The sequence below is a fragment of the Lissotriton vulgaris genome, chromosome 8 (genome assembly GCF_964263255.1).
Source record: "Lissotriton vulgaris chromosome 8, aLisVul1.2, whole genome shotgun sequence".
NCBI lineage: Eukaryota > Metazoa > Chordata > Amphibia > Caudata > Salamandridae > Lissotriton > Lissotriton vulgaris.
The window spans coordinates 475,672,967-475,700,663 of record NC_141696.1 but is presented as its reverse complement, the minus strand read 5'-3'; the positions used below and the strand labels follow the sequence as shown (position 1 = coordinate 475,700,663).

The following is a 27,697-nucleotide window of genomic DNA, read 5'->3' as shown; positions in this document are numbered from 1 at the left end:
TGTGGCGAGGTTAGGAATGGTAATAAAATCTTGGGATAGTTAGGGAAAGAAATAAACTCCTGGGATAGTTAGGTATGGTACACAAATCTTACTTCACATTAAATCACCCTAGAAAATCACTGAACAATACCTTACATTCCATTTTTTTAAGAACCATTTACATTCGCTGAAAACACAAAGGTTACATTTATGTTATAGTTAGGCTAAAATGTCAGTTGAAAAAGATAATATAATATAATAATATAATTTTAAACAAAACAAACTACAGAAAATCACCAGTTATACTTAACTGAGATAATTATAACTTGCGCCCTCACCATGCACAGTGTAGTCATGAATGATGTAATTTCAGATGTTGCAGTGATGTTATCAATGATGTCATAGAACACGCCATGACTGATGTAATTTGTGAGGTAATTTAGCAGTGCATGGCAAGGGCACGAGTTGTAGTTACTTTAGGGCATGAGTTATAGTTTCTTGAGATAAATATAACTAGTGAATTTCAGTGGTTTTGTTTGTTTAAAGTGATATGTTTTAACACACATTTTCACTTAACTATAGCTAAAATGTCCCTTTAACCTTTTTTTGGAGTGAGTTACTAAGTTTAATTTTTTTTTAATTATATGATTACAATTATTATATTATATTACATATTATATTATATTATATGATTACAATTCCTAACTATAATGTTACTTTAACCTTTGTATTTATTCAGTGAATTTCTATGCTTTTTTTTTACGTAACGAAAGATGCTGATTGTTGTGCGCAGTGTGGGTTTGGGCACAGCTCCTGGTCTGGGTCCAGGCCCTTTGTCCAACCCCTGTGAGCACTCTGCGTCCTGCAGCACATAGCTTTTGGGTGTGCGCTGATTGGGGTTGAGAACATGGCCTGGCCTGCCACCAGGCCATGCACCCAGCCCCTCGCTGGCACCCAACCATTGCTATGCACGGCCTTTGGGGCGGGGCGTAGGCTGACTCTGTGATGTTACAATATAAAGGGTGTTAGTTTAAGTAAGGCAGACTTATTGATGTTGTCAATGGGTCGCAACACCAAAATATAAAAAGTGGGAAAAATAGTTTTTTTTCAAGGGGTGAGCATATCAACATATATAAAGTAGACTTGCGATTCAACATATACCAACTTTGCAGAATCATATCAATCCGTCACACAAGATCACAATAACTCATTATTCTGATGATATTACACAATATGTCTTCAGTCCCTTGCTCAATCTAAATTCCCCTGTAGATGAGGTTATCAGGTTCAGAGGGTTTTCTATTAATTAAGGTAATCAGGAATGAACCCCATTGACAGAGGCAGTTTCCAAGATGGGTGTCTACATGAGTTTTAGTATATCGAACAATGAGAACGAGCTTGCTACCATGATAATCAACTGTCATTCATGTCTTTAACTAAAGTCTCAGAAAAAACATTAGGTTTTTTAAAGAACCCTCACCCACCAACCTAGCTGGTGGCATGCTTCAACATTAGTTTCCCAACTAAGATGTTGAGTGCATCTTAGGTGTGCTACGACAGCGCCTGCTTACAGCGGAGCTGGTTTCTTTTTGTGAAGTTGGGAATTTGAGAGTGAATTTGAAAACTACCTCCAGGATATCCGCCTTGAGGGAGAATATTTTAATTATGGATTCCTTGGATAGCGTTAAAACACACTGGCCTAACACTAGGTAGTGGGGTGTGATCTTCAGATTTTTCAACAATAACGCCGGCATATGATGTCAAAATACATAGGACAAGAAGGGCACATGAGAGAGGATAAAGGGGCGGTGGAAAGGGAGACGAATGCGGATTGATAGGGGTAGTAAGTGATAGAAAACTGTGGGGGAGATTTACAAGCCCCCTTGCTCTGTCAGTACTTAACTTTTTGTGACGCACTGGCAGCACATTTCTGTGCCCCATATTTACAGGGACAGGAAAAGCCACCCTGCGTGGCTTTCCCTGTCCTTGTAAATATGGTCCCTTTACGCGCAGCACTTTGCGTAAAAGGGGCGTTCCATGGGTGTTGCTGTGGGTGTTATCATGCAACACCCATGGAACCAGACACATTTTCAGATTTATGAGAAATCGTAAACCTTGAAATGCGTCAGTCACCCTAGGGGTGGCCTAGCCAGGCGCAAAGAGGAGAAATGTTTTAATTTCTCCTCGTTTTCTCCTCTTTCAATGCATGCTGCATCGTACAGCACGCATTGAAAGAGGAAAAAGCCTGTAGTGATTGTTTTTGTGCGGGAAGGTGTCCCTTCCTGCACAAAAAACAATCTCCCCATGGTGCAGGCATCCTTGCACCATGGTGCAAGGGTGCAGGCGCATGGCAGCTGTTTGTGGCCAGCGCAGGGTAGAGCACAGGAATGCGACGTATCATTGTAGAAATGTCGTATTCCTGTGCTCTGAAAGTGCCGCAACGTGGGGCTGCCAAAGGGCTTGCGGTGCCGCGCTGCCGCACTTTCTTGTAGATCTGCCCCACAATATTTAGCAAAATAACCAACATTTTCGAACACTTTCAAAGCAAAGAGGGAGAGAGGGTGTGTTCATTTCTGCATTTATGTACAAATTCTTTGCGAAATCAGAAAGACACATCACTATACCCGACTGAAAGCACCTCTGCCCAACTATTTACCTGAAGGTACATTTATTAGGGGGTGTAACACCCCCACCCACCCCGAAGCTACGCCCCTGGTTTGGGTGTTGACATGTTTATACAAAATAACTCAGAGGGCGTGTCATACGGCTTTTTCTTTTGTTATTATTAGCCATGCTGCACAAGTAATCACGGTGTTCTGTACAGCGTACCTAAAAATCATTAGCAAAGCTAAAAGGTCTCACAGACGAGACATATTCGCTTAGCCAATGCTTTTTGAAGTTGATGGCTAGATGCCTACATTTTCATGAAGGAACTAGATTTAGCACACGTTTTCACATAGGTCGTCCAGTTGATCGAAAAATACACGAGGCTGCAAAGTTTACTTCCTTATCAAACTTAAACAGCTTTCTTTTCTCTCCTCCTGCTAGCCATTTTATCGTTTTATATTCATTTTAATATGCTATTCTCTGTATTGCTGGCCTTTTGTATTCTCTGTTATTATTCAATAAAGCTTTTTAAACATAAAAAAAGTCAAAATATAGAACGTTACTGGTGGAATAGAAGATGTAATCCCAAAATAAACTATTCAAACCTGAAATAACATTAAAAAGGACCTAGATTGGCACACGTTTTCACATAGGTCGTCCAATGGATCGGAAAAAAAATACACGAGACCGCAAAGGTTAAAAAAAGGCAAAATATAGAACTTTATTGGGCGGATTCGAAGATGTAATCCCAAATAAACTATTCTAACCTGGAATAACATTAGAAAGGCAGGATGTGGTCACATTTTTTCATTAAAAATGGATCAATAGACTACTATGCAGTTTGCAAAAGTGAAAAACATGATTGTTGTCAAAATCGCTCGTTTTCGCAGTCATGCAGCAACCTTAAACTTGAAAAGAAAACAATTTTGCATTATATCCCTGGCCAAATATCGGATTTATATGAAATTTCTTTTGGTGTCCATGTGATGATGTGAGCTCGTGACCACTGTTGGGTGTCAAAATCAGAATGGTCTAGAATTTGTCTTACAGTGTGTTTACTTGACTGCTGGTTTGCCAGGCACATAGATACTAATGGATTATTCTTTCTTACTGTGTCTTTTGCTTTGATCTTGGTATTATTCAATTTGTCTTAGTTGAGGATCAAAGGAAACAGTCAGTCATTGTTAGTGAGTGCAGCAAAGGCGTGGAAGGCTATCATTAAAAAAACAAGGAAATTGTGTACATAAATATACAACTTTTCAATCGCTGACACTTGTGGAATGGACACTACAAACCCAAGATAACGTTTTTTTTCTATGTGGGTAATGATTTACATACATGTATTTGGATAGTGCATTTCAGTTCAAAACACTAAATTTATCACACGAGCTCTCACTTCTGGTATAGGAGAAGGAAAGGTAAATGCATAAGGGAGATCTAGGAACACCTTCACAATTTACTCCACAGATTTCCTTTTCAACCAATGGATAGACCAGACTTCAGTAGAAATGTTACTCACAGCATGTCTCAAGGGAAAGACTGGAAGCATAATAAATTCCCCTATAATGCAGTGATCATTTAATGCAAAAAGGAGGAGTCCACATGACCCATCACTGGTGGGCAACAGAATTCTGCGGTCAAGAAAAATCACTTTCTGAATTCCCTCTCAAATGTCTCTTCTTGTCGAAGGGCTGTTTCTGCCTAATGTCTACGCCACTGAACACTGGAGATTGAGCTATTGAATGTCCACTTTCCAAACTTGAGTCCCCACTTGGCCTTGGTTTTCCGTGCAGTTGTCACCTTTAAATTACTTGTAAATCAACGTGGTTGCAACTCAACCATAGGAACCTTGAGGGTGCCAGGTTTAGTGACCTGAGTATCATTGTTTTTACACCTTATCCTTCTTCTCGAATTTGTGGACCACACGAAAAGCTTCTAAGAACTCATTAAAGTCTATGCCGCCATCTTTGTTTGCATCAATGGTACGTGCAAGCTCATCAATGGCCGTGTCATCGATGTCGATGTGGAGATGAGAGCTGAAGAGCTTCCAGGTCTGTCGGAACTCTTCATTGGAGATGAGGCCTAAAAGCAACAACAACAATATCAGAATGGTATAAACAATGAATATTACAAAGTATTGGAGATGCATTTGCACAGCACCACTCAAATGGCCTAATTATGAGTGCTCTGATATTCATAGACGGAATAAAGCACTCAGTATGTAACAATACTGCAGGGTCTGGTGTTTACAGGATGTGACATTATCTCCCTATTTCAGTGGTGGAAAGTGGTGAGGTGTAATTATTGCCCCAGATTCCAGTGAGCAAACCAGGCATGTTTGTGAAGGGGTTCAGAGGGTTCCTTTAAAAAAACATGGGTTAAAAAAGAGCATTTTAAAGCACAATTTTCAAGTTAATTTATGAAAAAGCCTCAGGCTCTGAAAAGGCAATATTGAAATATTTCCATACTTTCATGGAGTAGCAGTAAAGCCTAATACTTCCCAGGAGTTGGCCAATTTTCTATAGAAATCTTCTATGGGATTTCCCCTCTATGGTAAGAATTACCTCCAGAGTGCTATTCCCAGCTTTTTGTGAGGTGCACCTTTATACAAAGAAATACACACAGTATGTCAGTACTAGAACTTTTTGATTCATGCCACCCATACATCATGTGTGCTCCATATTTAAAAAAATACTTCTAGTATGTGAGGGTAAGCATTTTTCTCAGAGACTCTTTATGTCCCCCAAATGTCATCATTGTCCACCCTTAGGCCAAGAATTACCTCCAAAATGCCAGTATCAGCATTTTTCACTGGATCTGCCTTATTCCTAGAATTACCTCCAGTATGCCAGAGCTTGCATTTTACCATGGATGCCATCCCTCACAAGCATTACCTCCAAAATGTCAGTGACAGTAGGTTGCCAAGAATTTCCTCCAGCATGCCATGGACAGCGGCAGACTGTCCACATAATACACAGGCTGGCTCCCTCATTAGTGTTCACATTCACTTACTCATTCTAAATAACTCACATTCCCACTCTCCTTGTACCTCAAAGTCACTCCCATTCTCTCCCACAAATATGCTGACATACTCATATTCATCCACATACTCTCTCCTACTGTCTCTCACGTTTTTACTTTCCCTCATTGATTCTCACTCTTACTTGCTCACACACACACTCTCAAACTACTTCACTCTAAGTGCCCCTCAGTCACTCATTCCAACATGCTCATACTCACAAAACCTCACTCACTCACACACTCACTCTCACTTATCTCCTCTCACTTGCTTTCCCTCCCTCTCTCACTTACTCATTTCCCCTCTATGGTAAGAATTACCTCCAGTGTGCTATTCCCAGCTTTTGCGGGCTGCACAATGTCAAATATCCTGGGCTCACTCCTAAAGCTGGAGGCGCTGAGTGCCTCCCTGCTTCTAAATTTAGAGCATCGCTGTCACGTTGTCTGTCTTTAAGAGTTCAGTTTTGCCCTGGAGAATTAGTAGAAATGCTCTCAGGGCTAGTATGACAGCTAGCATTTCCAAGCAGTGGATGTGGCGGCCTTGGTGTTGAGAATACAAGATACCTTGGATTGTCATGTGATGAAGGTGGGCACCCCACCCAATGAAGAAGGCATCTGTGGTAATGGTCACTTGTGGAATGGGATCTAGAAAGGGCCTGCTGGTGAATAGATTGTTGCTGTTCCACTAGCGGGGGGAATGCTGGGCCCTTGTGGTCACCAACACTAGAGCATCTCAATGCCCTTACGCCTGTGCCCAGTGCCATGATAGACACTCTTGTCCTGGTCGCATGCCCAATCTGGGTGTTTGGGACGATTGATATGCAAGAATCAAGCATGCTCAATACTTTCATCACAGTTCATGGGACAGTTTGTTTGAAATAGAGGATGAAAGGCAGGCATGCCATCACCCTCTTTGGGTCTGGAGATGCAACTATTTCTTGTTAATGGTGGAACCTAGCTTCTGCAGAAGAGACACAGCTGTTTGACTGAGTGCTAGGCATTGGCCTTCTCTTCTGTTCTTTCAAGCTAGTCATTTCGACATTGAAACACATGAATGGCATGTCTGTGCAGACGGGCTGCCACGACTGCCAGGCACTTGGCAAATACCCATTGGGCTGTGGTAACCATGAAGGTAAGAACCTTGAACTGATAGTATTTTCAACTTACCATGAGGCAAATGTGCCAATTGTGCAGTGGATATATGGGGATGTGAAAGTATGAGTCTTTCATATCCAACGCAGCCATGAAGTCACCTTCTTGTAGCAAAGGGATGACGTCTTGCAATGAGATAACGTGAAAAGTTTGGAGGAAATGAACCTGTTTAATGGTCGGAAGTCAAAGATTGGCCGTAGCATGCCATCTATTTCGAGCATAAGAAAGTAGAGGCAATAGACACCTTCCCCATGTTGGTGCATTGGGACGGGTTCTATGGGACCCTTTGCTAGTGGCAACAGTACCTCTTCCTGCAGGATGTAGAAATGGTCTGAACTCTGTACTCAATGGGGTGGGATGTTGGAAGGGGGTGTGAGGAATCTGAGACAGTGCCCTTCCCATGCTGTAGAGAGGACGCACTGCTCAAAGGTGTTGTTTTCAAATTGTGACAGTAATTGGGCTATCCTTTCCCCGACAAGTGTAGTGTAATCAGGAGGAGGGGAGTGAAGTCACTGTTGATTAGCAGAGGAGCCCTTGGGGGGACCACCTCTGCCTTTGCCTCTGTCATTGACTCTGTAGGCACCCAGATGAAAGACACAAGATTCAGTGAGTACTCATGGCATCTCTGTGGTGTTCAACAGCCACTTTCTTGCTTACTAGAATTTTACAATGTCTCTCACCCTTGGGGCCTTTAATTATATTTGTGTACCTGGGGGTGTGACGGCTCCCATCTGTGATGTGCCTTATGTTAATAGCAGGAGAGCTGGTATCACTCACCTTTATACGTGGAGTAGATGAGTCATTGTTTTACAATGAATATTATCGCTGGTGCAAAGTGACGATAAAGGAATGCGGATGAGTTATCATTACACAGTTAATTAAACTTTATGAATGGGCGCATAGTAGCATTAATTATTATGTTTCAACATTGTATTCTACACATTTTGCTCTCAATATTGAAGATGGTAAATTGTACTGGATGGCAGAAATGCATTGTGGGAAATTATGTCACCAAACCTTCACAAGAAGGAAGAAAATTCCTCAAGTCTCTCACCCATTATCTAGTTAACAAGGTATTCTACCCAAATCAGCCCATTTCCATTTTTCATTTATGGCCGTACAGGTGCAACACCGCATTACAACATGCCTAAGGCCATCAGGTGGTGCCCTGGCGCTGGAGGCATACTTCAGTCATGGCCTCTCATTTAAAACCTGCTGTATTAGAGTTGTAGTCGTGGTACACTCGAAACTACATGTTGGTTTGAAATACTGCAGTCAGGGCCGGACTGAGAACCAAAACTGGCCCTGGCAAAGTGCTCGGCCAGCCTGCTAGAGGTGCGACCGAGCTCTTTGTCGGGCCAGTTTTCGGCTGATTTTGTTACAGGGCCGCTTTTGCAGCTATGCGGGAGGCATTGACCTGATAGGGGGGCGCTGTGTTTAGCAATTACTTATGAATTTAAAGCACCTGCTGCAGAGTTCCTTCAGCATCCAGCTTTCAGGCAGCAATAAAAATGTCAAGATAACTCTTGTGATTAATGTTCCTGCTAGAAAGAGATCGTATTTTTGTCTAGGGGCAGTTTTGACTCGCCATAAAGTAGCGCAGAGGGTTAATATGCATGCTGTAAAGAACAGAGCTGTAATTTATGTGAATAGCTGAGTGGATTAGTAAAGCCAGCCTTTACCAGCGCTTTAAAGCAAATTAAAGGTATGTGAGAGAGGGGCTATGGAGAGATGAGGGACACTTTTGCCAAGTGGTAGTGAGAGCATCCAAGGAGAAGTCATGGGGGGCAAAAAAGACTGTTGCACCTGGCGCCACCACGCTAAAGCCGGTCCTGCTGCAGTACAACAGTACAAAGGTATATGAAGGGTAGCCAGTACTAAGACATGGTGCCCCTAGAGACATGCAAATGTCAGATAATTCTAAACACACCTCAGTCTGCAGGAGCTAATCCAAATCCTGCTCCTGTGTTTTAGACAACAATAAGCAGCAACAGCGGAGCTATTATATGGGACCAGAGATGCAAAAAGTATAGACAGAACCATCCCTCAAAGGGCTACCATCTCTGGTAAGAACTCTCACTCTTCTAGCAACTCTTTATGCCTCAATTGTCTCTCATTAGTGCCTAATTTGAAAATATATAAATAAATGCAGGGGGCCATAGTTTTTCTTGTGAACCCACGACCGGCATTGCAGAATAGCTTGGTTGCCAAAATACTTATGCTTCCTAGTCCTGATCCCACCTCGAGCCCATTTCATCCACTACCCCACATGTCCTGGCTCTTTATATCAGTTCAGAATATTTTTGCATCTCTACTTTCTTCCTTTGCCTCCGTTTTCCTATCTTTCGCTTTAACCTTCTGCCTTTTTTCTAAAGTTTACTTTTGTGCTGTAAGTCAAAGTTTGATAATGGAAAACAAGTACCATCCCCAAACTTTTGCAGCATTTTCATTGTGTAGAAGGTGCTCCTTGTGACCTCATTGGCAAGTGGTGTCATGGTGAGATCCCAGACAATGTTTACTCCTAGGTTTCTCACTACTGTTTATGATATTGTCCACAAGTCATGATCTCTGACGTTGGAGTGTTATGACATGTAGAGGTCTTCTGGGCCATTCTTTAAACTTTATGTAAGCATGAAATTGACCCCAAATCAATGATGTGTTTTTCAGCCTTTTGGGGGCACTTCAATGTATTGTTGATGGCATGCATTGAGTTATGAAGCACTAAGGATAACTAAAAGCTAACTCCTGGACTATGGGGAAAGGGGCATTGTGGGATTTGGGTCAAAGTAACAATGGGCAATCAAACCTCTATTTTAGAACCTGAACTATGTAGCAGATGGTAGAATTGTGCAAACCATGTGGTCCATAATAGTTGATGCTCATACATAGGGCTTTAACAGTGAAAAACTGCATGAGCAGAGTTGACACCTGTCCCTTGATTTTAGGATGGGACCCTTTACAGTCTTAGAGGCTCGTGACTTGAAGAATTGAACTGCATGCATGTTTGTGGCGGAGATGCAGGGCTGACAGTAAGCTTTCAGTCTTATTTGCTTTCATATTTTTTGTTTCAATGACTAATCTGCTAAGTGGTGGGAAAAATATTCTATGCGACACCAAAGACTCATCAGTAATTACAAAGTCCATGAAGTACCACAGACCTGTTATGTTTCTTCTTCAGAAATCAGTCCCAGAATTACGGTTGGCACTGTAATTTCTAATTTCTCAGAGGATTTTGCACCCTAAGGGAGAAAAGGATCACTGGCATTGTTAACTCAGGAACTGTAGAATTAATACCCTTGCACAATGGAACACTTCACGAGGTCCTAAATATGAAAATGGAGAGAAGAGGATGAGCCTAGAATGAGGACTGGGAATATGAATGACCTACAATGTGAGCATTACAATGTAACTCAAGACTTGACATCTATCAGATGGGAAAGGAGGTTGCAGCACTTTAATTTAATCTTTGAAACAATTATATTGATCATTTTTAGAGTGCATTTGAAAACCTTATTACAGCTAGAATACGTAGGCAATTACAATATTTGAATATGTATGAATGATTTGAAGCATGATATATTGTGGCCCAGGTTTGTTAACGGAAGGGCTCCAAATCAGATTCTGGTTTGCTGAATCCGATCCGAAACCCTTGTTTTCGACTGAATCGTCCACACTTCCCAATGACCCATTCCGATGCCTGGAAACCGTTAGTGCTGCCCGAAACGGTTCCAAAAGGCATTCAGGCAGGTCGCGTCTTTCAGAGCTGAATTGTACAGCTCTATGTACTTGGTTTTCTGAGCTAGCAAATACGATGACTGATTCAGACAGCCGTTTCGAATTGGTTTCTCTGGAACTAATTGGCTGCCGGAATCGGTTGTTGGCGGAACCATAGCAGGCCCCCCTTCATCCAGGCCCTCAGAATTGGGCCCGTAGGGGTACCCGAGGGACCATCCTGTCCAACTATGCACAGTGTGGCAGGCACCATGGGGTGCCTGCCACAAGATGCACGATTTTCCCCAGCCACCCCTTTCTTCAATGAGAGCATGTGTTCTCGTACAGAACACAGGCTCCCATAGAAGTCAATGGGAGTCTGACTAACTAGTATCCAGAAGCATCCTGATGCATCCAAATCGCTCGGTCGGACTCCCCCGATCCGCGTCGTTTGGAAAGCATTTCAGAACAGAATTCGTCGAAATGCTTTCCGAACGAGATCCGATTTGACCCCTAAGTTTTGTGTATAGAGAACAATGACTAAAAATGGGAGATGAAAGGAGGCAACTTACCTGAATGATCTTTGTCGATTATATTGAAAATGATTTCCAGGTCTGTCCTGTATCTGCATAGGGTTTCTACCAAGGACGGCTGCACCTATTTGATAGCAGAAAATGAGATAAGTTTTCATAACATATTGCATATGTTGTGTCTGTGAGTTTGCAGCTAGGAGCAACGTAAGTTTGGTACATTGTGTGGTCAAGTTTAAGATTATTGTTATTATACTATTTAGTTGTTAAAATGTTACGGAGAATTTCCAAATAGTAAACTTGCAGAATTAGGTAGGTGATGTGGCCTAGTGATGACATTCAGGTACAACACTAGATTAGAAACAAAATAGCACTGGGAGTGACATCATGAAAAATTACATCAGCCATATCATAAACCTTACTTTAATGGCTATGGGTCTATTTTCTAACTCATTACATGTTATGATTTACCTAAAGAGCAATAAGTCTAATCAGTTACATGGAATTATTTTTGATATCACAAAGTATTACTTCAAATGTTTTCCTCACCACCCTAAGAAAATTGAAATCGTAAAGGATTTACTACAGAAATTTGAAAAACAAATCCAACATAAATAGGGTAGGAAAAGACCAGGAAAATGAATAGGAGAATGAATAGGAAAAGGGAGCTATGATAGGTTCCCCCATAAGAATAAAAAGTAGAAAACAAAAAAAAGATATGTGAAAAACAAAAAAAGAATGAACGTAATGTAAAAGGAAAAAGAGGGTATGTTATGTTAGCCGAATTTATAAAGCACTAACAATTGCGCGGAGGTGTCAAGCCGCTAACACTGTAGAAAAAAGGAAACAGAAATAAAGCCCAGGAGGACAATTTATTTTGGGAAAGGCCAGGTTTTCAAGGCTTTCCTGAAACAGGGCAAGGTGGAGATGGATCTGATATTGGGCGGAAGACTGTTCCATGCGTTAGCAATTGCATTGGTGAAACTTCTGCCACCCCAGGTGGGCCTTTTGAACCTCTGGGCCACCAATAGTCCAGAATCAGCAGACCTGAGGTTCCTCCCTAGAAGGTACCACTTGAAGGACTTCTTCAAGTAATCTTGGCCATCGCCATGAAGTGCTTTGTGCGCTAGGCAAAGGTCTTTTAATTTGATTCTCTGTCTGGCAGGTAGCCAGTGAGGCTGTCCGACGGCGAGGCAACAGATTTATGTTTGGGGATCCTAGTCAAGTCCCTGGCTGCAGAATTTTGTAGTACCTGAAGCCTATTGCGTTTTTTTTTTGCATGTTGCAGTAGAGCACTTTGCAGTAATCTATCTTAGCCAAAACTAGCGAAGAGAATACTTTTTTTTGGGCTCCAACCAGGAGTAAGGGAAAGAGTTTTTTTAACGCGAGAACAAAGAAAGCAGAGAATGGAACTGCTTTGAGCTGAGAACTACCCAGGTTTTCAACTTTATTTACTGGGAGAGGAAGGGCACCTATTTCCTGAGGCCACCAAGTTGGGGTCCAAAGGGATGGATTAGTTTCAAACAGGATGCCTTCCATTTTCCCTGAGTTAAGTTTAAGGCAGTTTTAACTGATCCAGGGACCAAAAGCTGACATGCAAATATTGAAATTTATACCGGAAAGATTTTTAGCAGATTACATGGCGTAGGAAGTCAGATCAAAACTGAAGGATCTAATCAAAGCTGCCAGGGGTTTAACGTAAACATTAAACAAGGTGGTGCTGAGGGCAGATCACTTTGGGACCCCAAAAGGTAGGCAGAAAGGATCGGACACAAAGGAATCCAGAGCCACCACCTGTTTCTGCCATGGACAAGGATCCTAGAAGTTTAAGTGTAGAGCCCTTGATACCGACAGCCTTGAGATGGTTGATTAGTATATTATCGACCGTGTCAAAGGCTACCGATAAATCATGCAGCACCACAACTGCGCTTCCCCCACCATCCACTATCGCAGGGATCTCGTGGGTGGATTTTATCTGGGCTGTTTAGGTACTATGGCTGCTTCAAAAGCCAAATTGGGATGAGTCTAACAGTTGGTAGTCAAATAGACAATGAGCGAGTTGCTCATAAAAATCTTTTTTAAAGAATTTTGGGGGTAAGGTAAACCAAAGACTAAAATAATTAGAAAATGGGAAGTAAAAATTGGAAGTCATACAACTGAAAAACAAACATTTTTAAAATAACAAGATACAACTGATGGAGCAAGGTTTCGTACATAAAGAAACTTGCTTGGAGTCAATCCTCTCGAAATAACATGTAATAAATTAACCAACATGTTTTGGAAGTACTAATAATGCACCACACAAAAATTTCAGTATCTAAGCGATGCTTACCTATGTGCTTTTACTAACCAGTAACCCGAGTGTCCTAAAATGGCTGCAAAAACGCGGCAACTTTTCTGTGCATGCGTCTACTGCAACTACGTAATATGACGTACTTTGCTTTTGGTGGGAGTCTTTGCAGCTGCGCAGTAGAGCCTAAAATGGCCGCTTTGAAACTCACAGGCTAATGCATATGCTTTTGCCTAAACTAAACCTTGTGTGTTTGCCTAACTGCTAATGCCATAGATTAAATAAAGTAATGGGGATAGTGTAGGAATAAGTGGTATACAGTGCATTCATTTATTTCCGTATTCTAACGTGTCTCTCTTTGACTTTATTGATAGCTCGTATTTGGGCCTGAAGGGTGTCTAAATCCTCCATTTTGGATTTGCGGTGCATGTGCATTCAAGCTTTGAAAACCTTGAAGTCCTGTCATTGAATGACTGCTGAGTCCCATCTTACCAGTGATGAGCCTGAAAACCTTACCACATGACCCAAAGAGAGGAAAATGAACTACAAATGTGTTAAACATTGTATATTAATTGAGAATAAATGTTGCTGGGTGGAATAAAATACATGGGAAATACATTTATGGGTGGGAATTTTAAACTATTAACTCAATGCAAAAGAGATCATACTGGTATGGTGTGATGACCTCTCCCCGTCTTTCTGACTAATCAAATAAAGGGAATACATGAATTTGCAGCATTGGGGGGTGGTATATACCCTGGAAATTGGTATAACTAAGGTAGGCTCAGTTAGTTGGTTTGTCCGACTTGTCAAAGGCCTGTCACTGACCCAACGTGTGCTGAAGGAGAATCGAGCGATACAAAAGGGGATGCCAATCAAACACTCACCCCCAGTCAACGGATCTGGGTTTAATCCATCACCATTCTTTAGCTCACTCAACCACCCAAGTTCAGACATTCGCCATATGCAAATCAGTCTGACCCTGTGCCTCATGGGAACAGTCCAGACCGAACTGCCAAGCCATGTCTTCCCTGGACCGGAAACAAGCTTCCTGGGACCGGTTTCGGATTCATAATCCTCATCAGCCAGGCTATCTTGAATCCAGTGGCCAAGTGAGCAAGGGACTCGCGTCTGAGCATACCCTGCCAACTTAGGGCGAACAAAGCGATATAAAAGGGGATGATGGACGGAGCGTTTGAACCAATCAAACACTCACCCCCAGTCAACTGATCTGGGTTTAATCCATCACCATTCTTTAGCTCACTCAGCCACCCCAGTTCAGACATGGCCATATGCAAATCAGTCTGACCCTGTGCCTCATGGGAACAGTCCAGCCCAAACTGCCAAGCCATGTCTTCCCTGGACTGGAAACAAGCTTCCTGGGACCGGTTTCGGATTCATAATCCTCATCAGCCAGGCTATCTTGAGTCCAGTGGCCAAGTGAGCAAGGGACTCACGTCTGAGCATACAAGAGCAGGGTGCTGGTCAAGCACTCTGACAGAAGAATCGAGAATTTGCTGAGGGAGAAGAAGGGATCTACCCAGTCGGGGTCCGAGAGTACCCGTAGATAGGTGTTTAATGCTGGCGTTGCACTTAGCAGAGGTTACCTGTCCTGTCCTTCACCTGTCCTGACCTGCTGGCTCCTGTCTAGTCGGGAACCTTGTCTTTTTCCAGCCCTTGGCAGGGGTTGGTCCTCGCACTATTCTAGGTAAATATAAATCAGTGGAGTATGTTCTTGTAATGTCTTCCCTTCTTCACCCTTCCCAGGTAATAATATCTAGAAGTTTAATTAAGTCTTCGAAGATTCTTGCTTTGATCATTATTCTTATTATTGAGAAACTGTTGAATATTCTGTACTGGTATTGGCTCACATTGGCTGCCCTGAGACTGTGGTTATTTTATGGTAAAGGTAAATTGTCATAGTACCTATTATTCTAACTGCCAGATCTATGTTATTCAGTGTTTAAAATATATATAAGTGACAAGGAAATTGGTAAGTTATAGTATTCAGGTATATTTTGTAAAACTCCGGATAGGCAGGAAAATTAGAGAACCGGTTCAAAGTGTGTATGTTTATGGGCCCAGGTCAGTATGTGTGTTTAGAAATATCCAGAACTGGCAATCTCGCACCATCAGTATTTCTTGGTAGCCGAGCTGTGGCTAGATTTTAGTTAAGATAGGTAGTTAATTTTATATTGATTTTATATTGATTCATGTATTAACCAAAACAAGTTTAGACTGTTACATGTTGTCTAGAACTCCCCCGGGATATTGAATAGCGGGTGGTAAATGGAAGCCACACTGCAGTGAGGTTACTTGCCTTGATGAAGAAAGTGTGAAAAGTTAGGTAAAACTTGAAGCACTAGTTAGGGATCTTTTTCATCTAAAAGTGAGGGTGACTGATAGCAAAGGAGTTCGCTGGTGAAACTATGGTCTTATATCACCTAGAAAGGGTAATACTGAAGCAGTAAAACGTTCTTTGATGCTTGAGTGAAGAGTAAACGGAAGAGGTTTTACTTGCAGTAAAAGAAATTTCTTTCCTTTTAAATTTAATCAATCAGGCACAGTAGCGAATTTTTTTATGTTGTTAATTAATGAAGTGCATAAGGAAAATTAAAAGAAATTGAGTTTTTGAATTTCCTGACAAAGGAGGGGTCAGACGCGCAGACGTGGTTGCTGCACTGATGTCACTGAGAGCCACGCTGGGATTGGTAGAAACAGTGGGCGTGTAGCCGAGGTAAAATTGTAAAGGAGCGGTGAGTGCAGAGAGCAAAAACTCATGTCACAGAAAAGCCGTGCAAGCATTGGTTGAAAGTGTTCTGTAAATTAAATGTTGATTGGCCATTAAAATATGAGACGCACTGGTATTGGATAAACATTTAAAAGTGAAATAAACAATTGATTAGTTCTCAAAATAGGATTTGCAGTATTAATAGATAGTGGTGATTATATTTGGAACCCTGATCCAACTATAATAGGGACTCATCAGATAGAAGATATATAGGTTTTTCCCACGAACAGTACATTAGAGGGAGACCGAACATTATGTACTGAGAAAAAAGAAAAATGTCATTTATGCAGAAAATTAAGATTTATTTCAAAAAGGATAAGCCCATTAAAACAAGAGAAGGAATTAATTTTTCACCGCCAAAAACGCTCGCATCATACATGATGATAGAAAGAGGCTACCACACTTGTGTATGGTTAGAAAATTGGATAGAGTACACAAAAGATGATGGAATATTAGCATTTCCAGAGTACGAAACATTTAATGGTAGAATATTGCACAATTTACGAACTTGTATGAATTAACTAGAACCAAGGCCTAGATTAACTCAGTACGAAGCATTAGAAGAGTGGGAAACTGAGGCTTTTCAATGAGAAAGATCTCGATGTGGTAGGAACTTAAGTACATTTTACCCTAGATTTCCCAGTGAGACTCAAAACAAACAGATGAAACAATGGAGACAGTCCATGGTAGTAGAAGGGGTTATATCCTGTACTGACCACAGAAGAAATGACAAGAAGTAAATTTACTGAAAAGACAAAGCACTTAATGACTGGTAGTGGAGATTCTGAAGATGATTATCTTGAAGACCTTTTAATGAAAAATCCTACACCTTACCAGGAGAAAACAAATAGAGTTACCCCTGATGCCCCGTTTCTGAAAACTCCCTTGGTTCTGCGGGTTGTACATGAGAATACATTAGAAAGGGTGCTTCAAGAAAAAAAAAGAGAAGCAATAAATAAAAACAGTAGTGAGTTAATTCAGAAAATAACTCAATTGAACACAAGCCCTGAAGCATTAACGATCCCAGTAACTATAAGTCCTGTAGTTCCCTTATGTGGGGATAAGAAAATTAGTCCTAAAATTCCTGTTCTGACTACTCCAATCACGCAAACTAGAAAAGAAAATATAATAATTGATGACCAGGCAAGTGAGTATGAGTCAGTGATTTCATAATTGGATTTGCCTATAAGAGAGCCAACAAGAGAACCTATAAATGATTTGCTTCGAAAAATGACCTCTGGGTGCTCCAGAGCGGTTCAGATTAAAACATCCACAGGAATGAGAAGTGCCACTGTAGTAACCCCAGAAGAAATAGAGAGATGGACACGAGACATAGAAAAGACAAAATCTCAGCCAAAAGTATAAGACATTTTTAAATTAAGGGTAGAATTGGAAGAAATGATAGCAGGGAATGTAGGGCTAGAAAGATTACATTTGTTTAGTGAAGAAGAATTGCTATTCATATGCAGAAGTATCACTCGAAACACAAAAATATTTAATGAAAAATTAATGAATTTGGTTTCAGAAATGGGAATCGACATAGGTAAATCAAAAGTATTGCAGAAACCATATAGAGCAGAGTTTTCTGATAAAGATTTAGAGAATATGAATGTATCAGGAAGAAAACTGCAGATAAAAGAATTATTGCCATTATTACAGAAATGGGGAGATTTAGACAGATGGAAAGTAAGATGGACAAAGAAAAAGGAAGAAGCACAAGCAAATCAAACAACACCTTAGTATGTAATGAAAGAAACTGAAAAAGTTGAACTGTTGTGCCCAATGAGAGAAGTTCCTGGCGGAGGTTATGTACATGTCCCATGGTCTCGACAGGATATTTTATCATTTATAAATGATTTCCCAAAGCTTAGAGAAAAACCAGTGGAGTGGTACAGGCAAGTCGAAAGTTTTGTGAAGGTTTCGAAACTGTTACTAAATGATTTAGATGGTTTATTTGACATTGTTGTTCCTGCTGATTTATGGACAGAATGTAAAATTTCAATAGATTGGCCTAGTGACGAGTATCCAAGGGATGCGAAAACAGGAGCCCCATCAGATGATGTAATAAAGAAATATCACCAAGTAATAACTTATTTGAAAGGAAAAGTCCCCCTCAAATAAACCAATTGGATAAAAATAGATAGAACAACTCAAGAAAAATATGAATCTGTACATACATATTATGAACGCTTTTTACAGGTATTCAAACAGTACAGTGGCTTGGAAAACATTGATAATAAAGACATGACACATTTTATATATCGGTTTGTGTCAGGATTGAGGTCAGATATATCCCAAATGATTAAAGAGCATAAGTTATGCTGGCAAGCAAAACCTATAGATGAAATCCTGAAATATGCAAAATACTGTGGTGATGAAATTGATAACAAGCGAAAGAAATTGGAAGAAAAAGTAATGTATGCTCAAGTAAAATTAGCAGAACAGTAGGAACTTCAGTTAAATCAACAGGCAAGTAATCAAGGAAGAGAGGATGGTCAACGTGAAAACAATGGGGGCAGACCCAGCGGGAGAATGAACTAAGAAGAGGCTAAGAAAAACTTTCCCCGTCACGGGTGCAGAAAATTGGGGCATTGGAAAAACGTGTGTAAACATATGCAGAATAATAATGTCCAAACTCAAAATTTAAATCCGCAGACGCAAAATGAGGTGTAAATTAAACAGCCGCAACAGGTAATACAGAATCATTTGCCACCTGGCCCTATGCCAGATTTTGTGAGTCAAGCCAAGTACAGTGTGGACCCTGGATTCCGGGAGGGAAGTGGTAAGAAAAACACAGTAACTCCACAGTTTCTTTTACAGGATACATTTTTTGAAGATGAGACTTACTGATGGTGCCTGAAAGGGGGGAAGAGGAATGCATACTTGGCGCATCCTTGCCGGTAGATCAGACAGGCCCTTACTTTGAAGGTAAGGTTGAAGGAAATGATGTCACCTTCTTGCTAGACACTGGTGCTACCCATTCTACTGTGAGAACAGCAGATATCCTAAATCTACCCCTCTCGGGAGAAGCGATCCAAGTAGTGGGCGTTTCTAATAAACAGATTAGGACTCTAATTACCGAACCAATGGAGGTATCTATTGGCAATTTTAAAGAAATGCATAAGTTTGTAGTCTGCGACTCGAGTCCTGTAAACCTTCTAGGAAGGGATTTGTTGTGCAAAATGAATTGCACAATATTCTGCAAACCGGATGGTGTTGCAAATCAGACTCCTGATGAAGATGGAGTACATAAGATCATGTTAGCCAGACAAGGAACTGCAGTAAATGACCCAGTTAAAAAGATGACTCCCGATGAATAACCAGAAGAAATCCAAACAACCGTAAATCCTGATGTATCGGATTTTACCGGAAAAGAAGTAGGTTTAATGGCAAATGTAGACCCTGTAAAAGTAACCGTAAAAGAAGGTACACTTTACCCAAATACCCAACAATACAAAATGAGCCCATAAATAAAAGCAGGTGTTGCAACAGAAATTGAACGTTTGATTGAACAAGGCATAATAAAAGAGATAATGAATAGTCCCTGTAATTCACCTATAAGTGGCATAAAGAAACCAAACGGCAAATATAGAATAGTTCAAGATTTGAGGAAAATAAATAAAATTGTTGTACCTTGTTGTCCAATAGTACCAAATCCAGCAGTAATGTTATATCAGATACCGAGGAGTGCAGGATGGTTCACTGTAATTGATTTGTGCCATGCCTTTTTCTCCATTCCATTGCATCCAGTCAGTTTTTATTTTCGTTTAAATTTGACGAGCATGTTTATGTGTGAAATCGTGTTCCTCAAGGGTACACAGAAAGTCCATCGATCTTTAATCAGATTTTGAAAAAGTGTCTTGAATCCCTAGTGCTGCCCAGACAAGCTGTCTTGGTACAGTACATTGACGACAAGATGACCGTATCATTGATTCAATTGCATTATTGAATTATTTGGCTGAAGGTGAACATAAAGTGTCACTTGAGAAATTACAATTTTGTACCACTTCAGTCAAATATCTGGGACACCAAATAGAAAGAGGGGTCAGAAGAGTGACTTCAGAAAGAATAACAAATAATCAGAAATATGAAATTACCCCAGACTCAAAAAGAGATCAGGATGTTTCTCGGAGTGGTAGGGTATTGCAGACAGTGGATTGTGGGATTTGCAGTGTTAGCAAAACCATTGATACCATTAACAAAGAAAAGAGCAAAGGATCCAGTCGAATGGGATGCTGAAAGCATGACAGCTTTTTTGAAATTACACAACTGTTTGTGCGAAGCCCCTGCATTAGATATGCCAGATTGTTCAAAAGAATTCCCATTATTCTGTGATGCAAGAGACAATTGTTCTCTCTCAGTCCTAACGCAGACACATGGCCTGATGCGACATCCTGTGGCATATTTCGCTACTTTGAACCCAGTGGCATCTGCATAACCTGGGTGCTTGAAGTCTGTAGCTGCAACGTGCATGAGCCTGGAACTAAGTGAATCCATTGTAATGGGACATCCTGTAACAGTATATTTCCCACATGCAGTTGCGGTTTTGCTGACGCGTACTCGCACACAATATCTTACTCCTAGTATGCTGACTAAGTATGAGCGAGTTATACTAGGTGCAGAAAATGTGACGATAGTCAGATGTACTGTTTTAAATCCTGCAACACTGTTACCTAATTCACACTTTGAAGAAGTGAAAAATGAAGTCGAACAGGATTGTATCAACCTCACCGAATACAGTACTAAACCACGCCCAGATATACAAGAAGAACCTTTAAAGAATCCAGAACATGAGCTGTTCGTAGATGGCTCGTGCATGCATCTTGAGGAAGGATGTTTGAGTGCTGCATATGCTATGTGTACATTGGCTGGAATAGTCGAAGCATTTTACTTACCAGGAGTCAAGTCTGACAAATAAACAAATTGGTAGCTTTAATCAAAGCTTGCAAAATTGGGAAAAATTGAAAACTGACCATTTACACTGAACGCCAGTATGGTTACGGGGTTGTGCACGACTTTGACCAACTTTGGATGCAAAGGGATTTCATGACTTCCTCAGGAACTCATATAAAGAAATGACATTTTGTAAAATAGTTAATTGAAGCAATTCAATTACCAAAAGCAGTGGTTGTGGTCAAGTGTGCTGCTCACCAATCTGGAAACGACAAAGTGACAGCTGGTAACCGTTATGCTGACCAAGTTGCCCAACATTGTGCAAAAAAGCAGTAAATAAGAAAATTGATGGATATGGAATCAGCAGCCAACTTATGCTGCTTGGGGGTGTGAGAACATGGGAGGACATAAGAGATTTACAAAATGAAGCAGAACTCAAAGAAAAGGAAGAATGTGAGAAAATAGGGTGTCTGAGGACTGATGATGGTGTAATAGTTTACCTAGATGGAAGACATGTTTTACCTGACTGTAAGTTTGCACCTATGGCTAGGATATACCATGGAGACACACACATAGGTAGAGATGCAATGATAAGACTTTTTAGACAGGATTGGTTTAATGCTAGGTTCAGGAACATAGCAGAGAGTCTTTGCCGGAGATGCTTAATTTGTCAACAAATGAATCCAGGCAGGAAGACTGTAGTTTGTCCTGGAAAAATTGGAAAAGCAGAAGGTCCATTTATAAGACTCCAGATTGACTTCATTCAGTTGCCCGCTTGTTGAGGATTGAAATATGTCCTTGTCATTGTTTGTTTATTTTCAAAGTGGGTGGAAGCGTACCCTACTAGGAGAAATGACAGTTTAACTGTAGCCAAACTCCTGTTGAGAGAACTCATTCCCCAATTCGGTTTTCCAGTAACGATTGAATCAGACCGAGGGTCTCATTTTAATAATGGAATAATTCGATTCATTTGTGAGGCATTTAAAATTGAGCAAACGCTGCACTGTGCATACCTCCCAGAGGCTTCTGGAGTGGTAGAACAACTAAATGGCACAATAAAATTGAGACTAGGAAAGGTGTGTGAATCCACCCCATTTGAGTGGCCTGATGCTTTACCTCTTGTCCTGATGGGACTCAGAAGCATACCAGACAAGAATACAGGCTTGAGTCCCCTTGAAATACTCATGGGAAGGGCAATGAGCCAAGCATGTGTACAAGGACACAAGCTGTTGAATATATCTGATGCTTTGGCAATGGAGTATTTGAAAGAGTTGGCTGACCAAGTGCATTCTATCTTTCACCAGGTTGGGGAAGACGCTGTGGCCAGGCAGTCGACTCAAGCACATGATCTGAATCCAGGTGATTGGGTAGTGATAAAAGATCACACCCGAGAATCGAGCCTAGCACCAAGGTAGGGAAAATCACATCAAGTCACACTGGTTACCACCACAGCTGTAAAGTGTGCAGGTATACCTAATTGGATTCATGCCAGCCATATCAAAAGAGTAACAGGGCCTGACGGAGCAGGAGCTGAAGGTTGTACAGCTGAAGGATCACAAGAACTGGATCACGAAGTAGCCGATGATGAACGACTGAGCACAAGTCAGGACGAATGGATTCCTATGGTAGACATACCAGAAATAGCAGTGAGAACAAGAAGCCAAACTTATTTAGACAGACAGAGTGATAGCTGGGATGAGACAGAAATAGAAGAATACACTCAGATAACAGAAACAAAAGCAAATATAAAATATGAGGAGGACCAGATAAGGAAAGAGCAATACACTCAGACAGAAGAAAGTTGTAATAGCATTCCTGAGTCTGAGGAGGGATAGATAGGTACTAGAGAAAACGCACAGGCAGAAAACAATCAAGAATTTGAAAGACCTGAGCAGGACCAGTTAGGACAAGAAAAACAAGTTCAGGAAGAAGAAGGAGAACAAAGTCAGAGCAAACAAACTCCTGAACAGGGTAAGAATAGAGTAGAAGAACACATCCAGGCAGAAACAGCAGAGGTAAGAAGCCCTGGACCAGGTCAGATAGAGAAGAATTCAGAAGAAGAAAATAATAAAATTGTGCCACAAATCAACGAAAAAGAAAGAGCATCTGAAGAAATTAAAAGCACAGTGCCAGCTAAAAGACCAGAAAAAGTGATGCTTGGCCTAGATTTGTTAAAAGATTGAAATATCGACTCAAGACAATAAATGAAAAACCAGAACAAGTAAACGAGGTGACAAGCCAATCTGGACCATCTACTGAAAAGCCAAGAAGGAGAAGTCCACGATTGCAAAGACTGAATTATAAATTCAGAGGTCCTGAATGGACATATGTGATTCTTGAGGACTTTGAGAATCTAGAGATAAGTGGAGACAGTGATGAAGAATTAAGTGCTGATTGAATTGACGAAGAAGTGAGACCAACTTGAAATAATTAACATTTTAATTTGTATTACATACAAGTTACAAAGAGGGGAATAAGTCTTCTTAGTCAGAGATGGCTGATAAAAGAGCTGCTGAAAAACCGAAAAGAATATGCATATGTAGTATATTGATAGTACTCATAGCATGGTTAGGACTGACAATAGCCATACCTTGTAATGACTGCAAGTAAATAGAATAACACTAGTACACATGGAAAAGTAGCACACCTTAAGCAAGGCAGAGTAGAATTAGAAGCACCAAGTGAGACAGATTTACAGCATAGTATAAATAGAAATGAGACAGATTTAAATGTTTTTGCAAATTTGTTAGTACACTATGTAGAAACAAAGGAAGTTAGTGATTGCTATGTATGTATGAAACTACCAACATCAGTAGCAGAAGGAGTGACATATCATCATTTACCACTGACATATGGTATTTCATGTAGTATTTTAGCTAGTTTGATTTATAGAACCAGAAAGTTACAATATTATTATACTAATCTAGATATGATTTTTCCTGAATTACCCCTGCATAGAAACATGAACCCTGTCCTTAGTAGTAGAGATTCACATTTAATGGGTGAATATTTTCTAACAATGAAAACTATAGATATAGCTGAAGCACATAAAGTTAATTTAACATGAAAGTTACATGAAGAAGAAAAGATATTTTTGAATTTAGTAGAGAAGAGGAGACAGGATTTCCATAGAAGGGCTACTGAACCGAAACCTTAAATACCCAAATGAGTTGAGAGGGTGGATTTATTTGCAACTGGGAAGACTCATGTTGCTATGTCCCTGGATCTTTAAAAGAAAGGGAAATCTGTCTCCATAGGTTAAAAACAGAATATAACAATGTATTAATTGGTTCCAGTGAATGTGAACACAACTTCCTAATATTTAGGGGTTGGGGACTAAAAGGAGGAACTGATGCAGTATTTCCTAGAGTCTATTACATTTGTGGAAATAAAGCTTACTTTAAACTGCCTGATCATTGGTATGGGAGTTGCTGTTTCGGAATGGTATTTCCAAAGGTATACCATGTAAAAAGAATCACTGGAAGCAATGAAGAAAATAATGGACTAACACGACAAAAAAGAGCTTGTTTTTCTGAAATTGTAGGATATATAATTAGTGCATTGATACCTTCAGTGGGAGTAATTCTGAATACACAAAGAATCTGTAAATTGTCTACAGAGGTTGATCGGATATCGACTCACACTGCTGGAGGATTTTCATTGATCAATACCGAACTAGTTGCGGTAAGATCTATGGTTTTGCAAAATCGACTTGCTCTTGACATATTATTGGCAAAAGAGATTTGGAGTCTGTAAAATGTTAACGGCGTAACATTGTTGGACCTACATTCCTGACAAAAGTATTGAAATTGGAAGATATGTCACGAATATTGCGAATTTGGAAGAAGAACTGAAACCACTGGAGGTTGATAGTGCATGGAAGAGACTAACAGATGGTCTCTCCAATGTAGGTAGCTGATTATCTAATGTGGAAAAAGCATTGTAGGTCGAATACTGATGCCAATAATGGAACTAGCCCTATTAGTATAAAGGGTAACGATTTGGTGCAAATGCTACAGGAACAGAAATTGGTATGCAGTGAATGAAAAAGGAAAGAAGAGAAAATATGATGAGATTCAATTTGAAGAATTAAAAGGTGGATATTTACAAAACAGTGAAAGGTTTCCAAAAGAAAAGAGAAAAAGGAAAATCTAAAGTAATAGACAAGATTGAATTGGGAAGCTGCTAAAGTTGGCATCTGGTTCAATAATTAGTGATAGCATAAAATGCCATCAAAGAGGGGATTGATGGAGCAAGGTTTCGTACGTAAAGAAACTTGCTTGGACTCAATACCCTCAAAATAACATGTAATAAATTAACCAACATGTTTTGTAAGTACTAATAATGCACCACACGAACATTTGAGTATCTAAGGGAAGCTTACCTATGTGCTTTTAATAACCAGTAACCTGAGTGTCCTAAAATGGCTGCCGAAAACGCGGGAACTTTTCTGCGCATGCGTCTACTGCATCTACGTAGTATGACGTACTTTGCTTTTGGTGGGAATTCTCTGCAGCTGCGCAGCAGAGCCTAAAATGGCTGCTTTGAAACTCACAGGCTAATGCATATGCTTCTGCCTAAACTAAACCTTGTGTGTTTGCCTAATTGCTAATGCCATAGATTAAATAAAGTAATGGGGATAGTGTAGGAATAAGTGGTATACAGTGCATTAATTTATTTCCGTATTCTAACGTGTCTCTGTTTGACTTTATTGATAGCTCGTATTTGGGCCTGAAGGGTGTCTAAATCCTTCATTTTGGATTTGTAGTGCATGGGCACTAAGGCTTTGAAAACCTTGAAGTCCTGTCATTGAATGACTGCTAAGTCGCATCCTATTAGTGATGCACCTGGGAACCTACCTCACCCCATGACCCGGAGAGAGGAAAACGAACTGCGAATTTGGTAAACATTGTATATTAATTGAAAATAAATGTTGCTGGGTGGAATAAAATACATGGGAAATACATGTATGAGTAACTATTAAGTCAATGAAAAAGATCATACTGGTATGGTGTGATGACCTCTCCCCGTCTTTCTTACCAATCAAATAAAGGGAATACACACATTTGCAACATTGGGGGGTGGTACATACCCTCGAAATTGGTGTAACTAAGGTAGGCTCAGTTAGTTAGTTTGTCCGATTTGTCACAGACCTGTCACTGACCCAACGTATGCTGAAGGAGAATCGAGAGCAAAGTGCTGGTCGAGCACTCTGACAGAAGAAACGGGAATTTGCTGAGGGAGAAGAATCGATCAACCCAGTCGGGTCCGAGAGTAGCTGTAGAGAGGGGTGTAACACTGGCATTGCACTTAGCAGAGGTTAACTGTCCTGTCCTGCACCTGTCCTGGCCTGTTGGCTCCTGTCTAGTCGGAAACCCTGTCTTTTCAAGGCCATGGCCGGGGTTGGTCCTCTCACCATTCTAGGTAAATATAAGTCAGTGTGGTATGTCCTTGTACTGTCTTCCCTTCTTCACCCTTCCAGGTACCAATGTCTAGAATTTTAATTAAGTCTCCAATGATTCTTGCTTTGATCATTATTCTTGATAAACTGTTGAATAGTCTGTACTGGTTTTGACTCACAAAATATTGCATAGATAAAATGTTTAAAACTGCCCTGAGTCTGTGGTTATTTTATGGTAAAGGTACATTTTCATACTACCTATTATTCTATTTGCCAGATCTATGTTCCTCAGTGATTAAAATATATATAAGTGCCAAGGAAATTGGGAAGTTATGGTATTCAGGTATATTTTGTAAAACTCCTGATAGGCAAGAAAATTAGAGAACCGGTTCAAAGTGTGTATGCTTATGGGCCCAGGTGAGTATGTGTGTTTAGAAATATACAGAACTTGTAATCTCGCGCCATCCCAACAAGAGCAGTAGTTGGAGGTTTCCGATTTGGTTCACCCCACACTATGGGTAGTAAAGAACTGTCCATGCAACAACCCCTGACAACTACTGGTGTTCTGTGAGAGGGCTGCATTGAAATTTCATGTGGGTTCCTCAGATATTTTGTCCAGGTATATCAAGAAGCAGAAAATAATGGGATGCAATGGATATTCCCGCTGCTCCATCCAGCATTTGTTATTCCTGCTCCAGGATGAATCATCTGTGAATGTCAACACAGACAGCATCCACCCATTTAACAAGGTAGTTGTTGGGGAGGACAGGGAGCTAGATAGCGCGATGATACAATACCATGAAGGATGTTTTACGGTAGGTTGGGATAAGAGGATATTTAAGAAAGGGAAAACTCTGGGTGGACCAGACCGGGCATCTCTCAAATGTGGAATTAATGAGTTAAGTTATGTTTAATTCAGCTGGTGGGGCTGTGTGAGCTGGCAAACAGGAGCTTAGAACAGGGGACAGGATGGAAAGCTGTTAAGCAATGCTGAGTCAATCATTGTCCTCAGCACTGTGTCATTTGTTTTAAACTATGGGTAGCAGCGCAATTTGCATAACTAATCATAGTATACAAAATAATAGTCAGAGTTCAGGCTATGAGGTTTCACAACTTTGCAGGCCTTTAGTCCTAGGTTGGTATAGGTGATAATAATTGCCTACAAACATTTATTTGGTGTAAAGCGTGTACAATGAAAGCACTTTAGAAAGATACGTTTTTATTTATTTTAGAAGTCCTGTTTGTCCAATATCACTTTGCACTCCAGGACTTCATTCTCTGAGATACAATGATAGGATTCACAAAAGAGTGATGTTGGCCAAAAA

The 27,697-nt window shown here is 40.5% G+C and overlaps 1 protein-coding gene across 1 annotated transcript in view; it reads right to left on the bottom strand.

Moving 5' to 3' along the window:
* Window positions 1-3,282: 3,282 nt before the first annotated feature.
* The window catches only part of PPEF1 (protein phosphatase with EF-hand domain 1), a 384,922-nt gene continuing 360,507 nt past the window's right edge, over window positions 3,283-27,697 (bottom strand). Inside the window, exons 16-17 of the mRNA XM_086933308.1 lie at window positions 11,040-11,124; window positions 3,283-4,668 (exon numbers count right to left, since the gene is read on the bottom strand). Of these exons, the coding sequence (XP_086789434.1) occupies window positions 4,475-4,668; window positions 11,040-11,124 (279 nt within the window). The 3' untranslated portion in view covers window positions 3,283-4,474. The remainder of the gene's footprint in view (window positions 4,669-11,039; window positions 11,125-27,697) is intronic.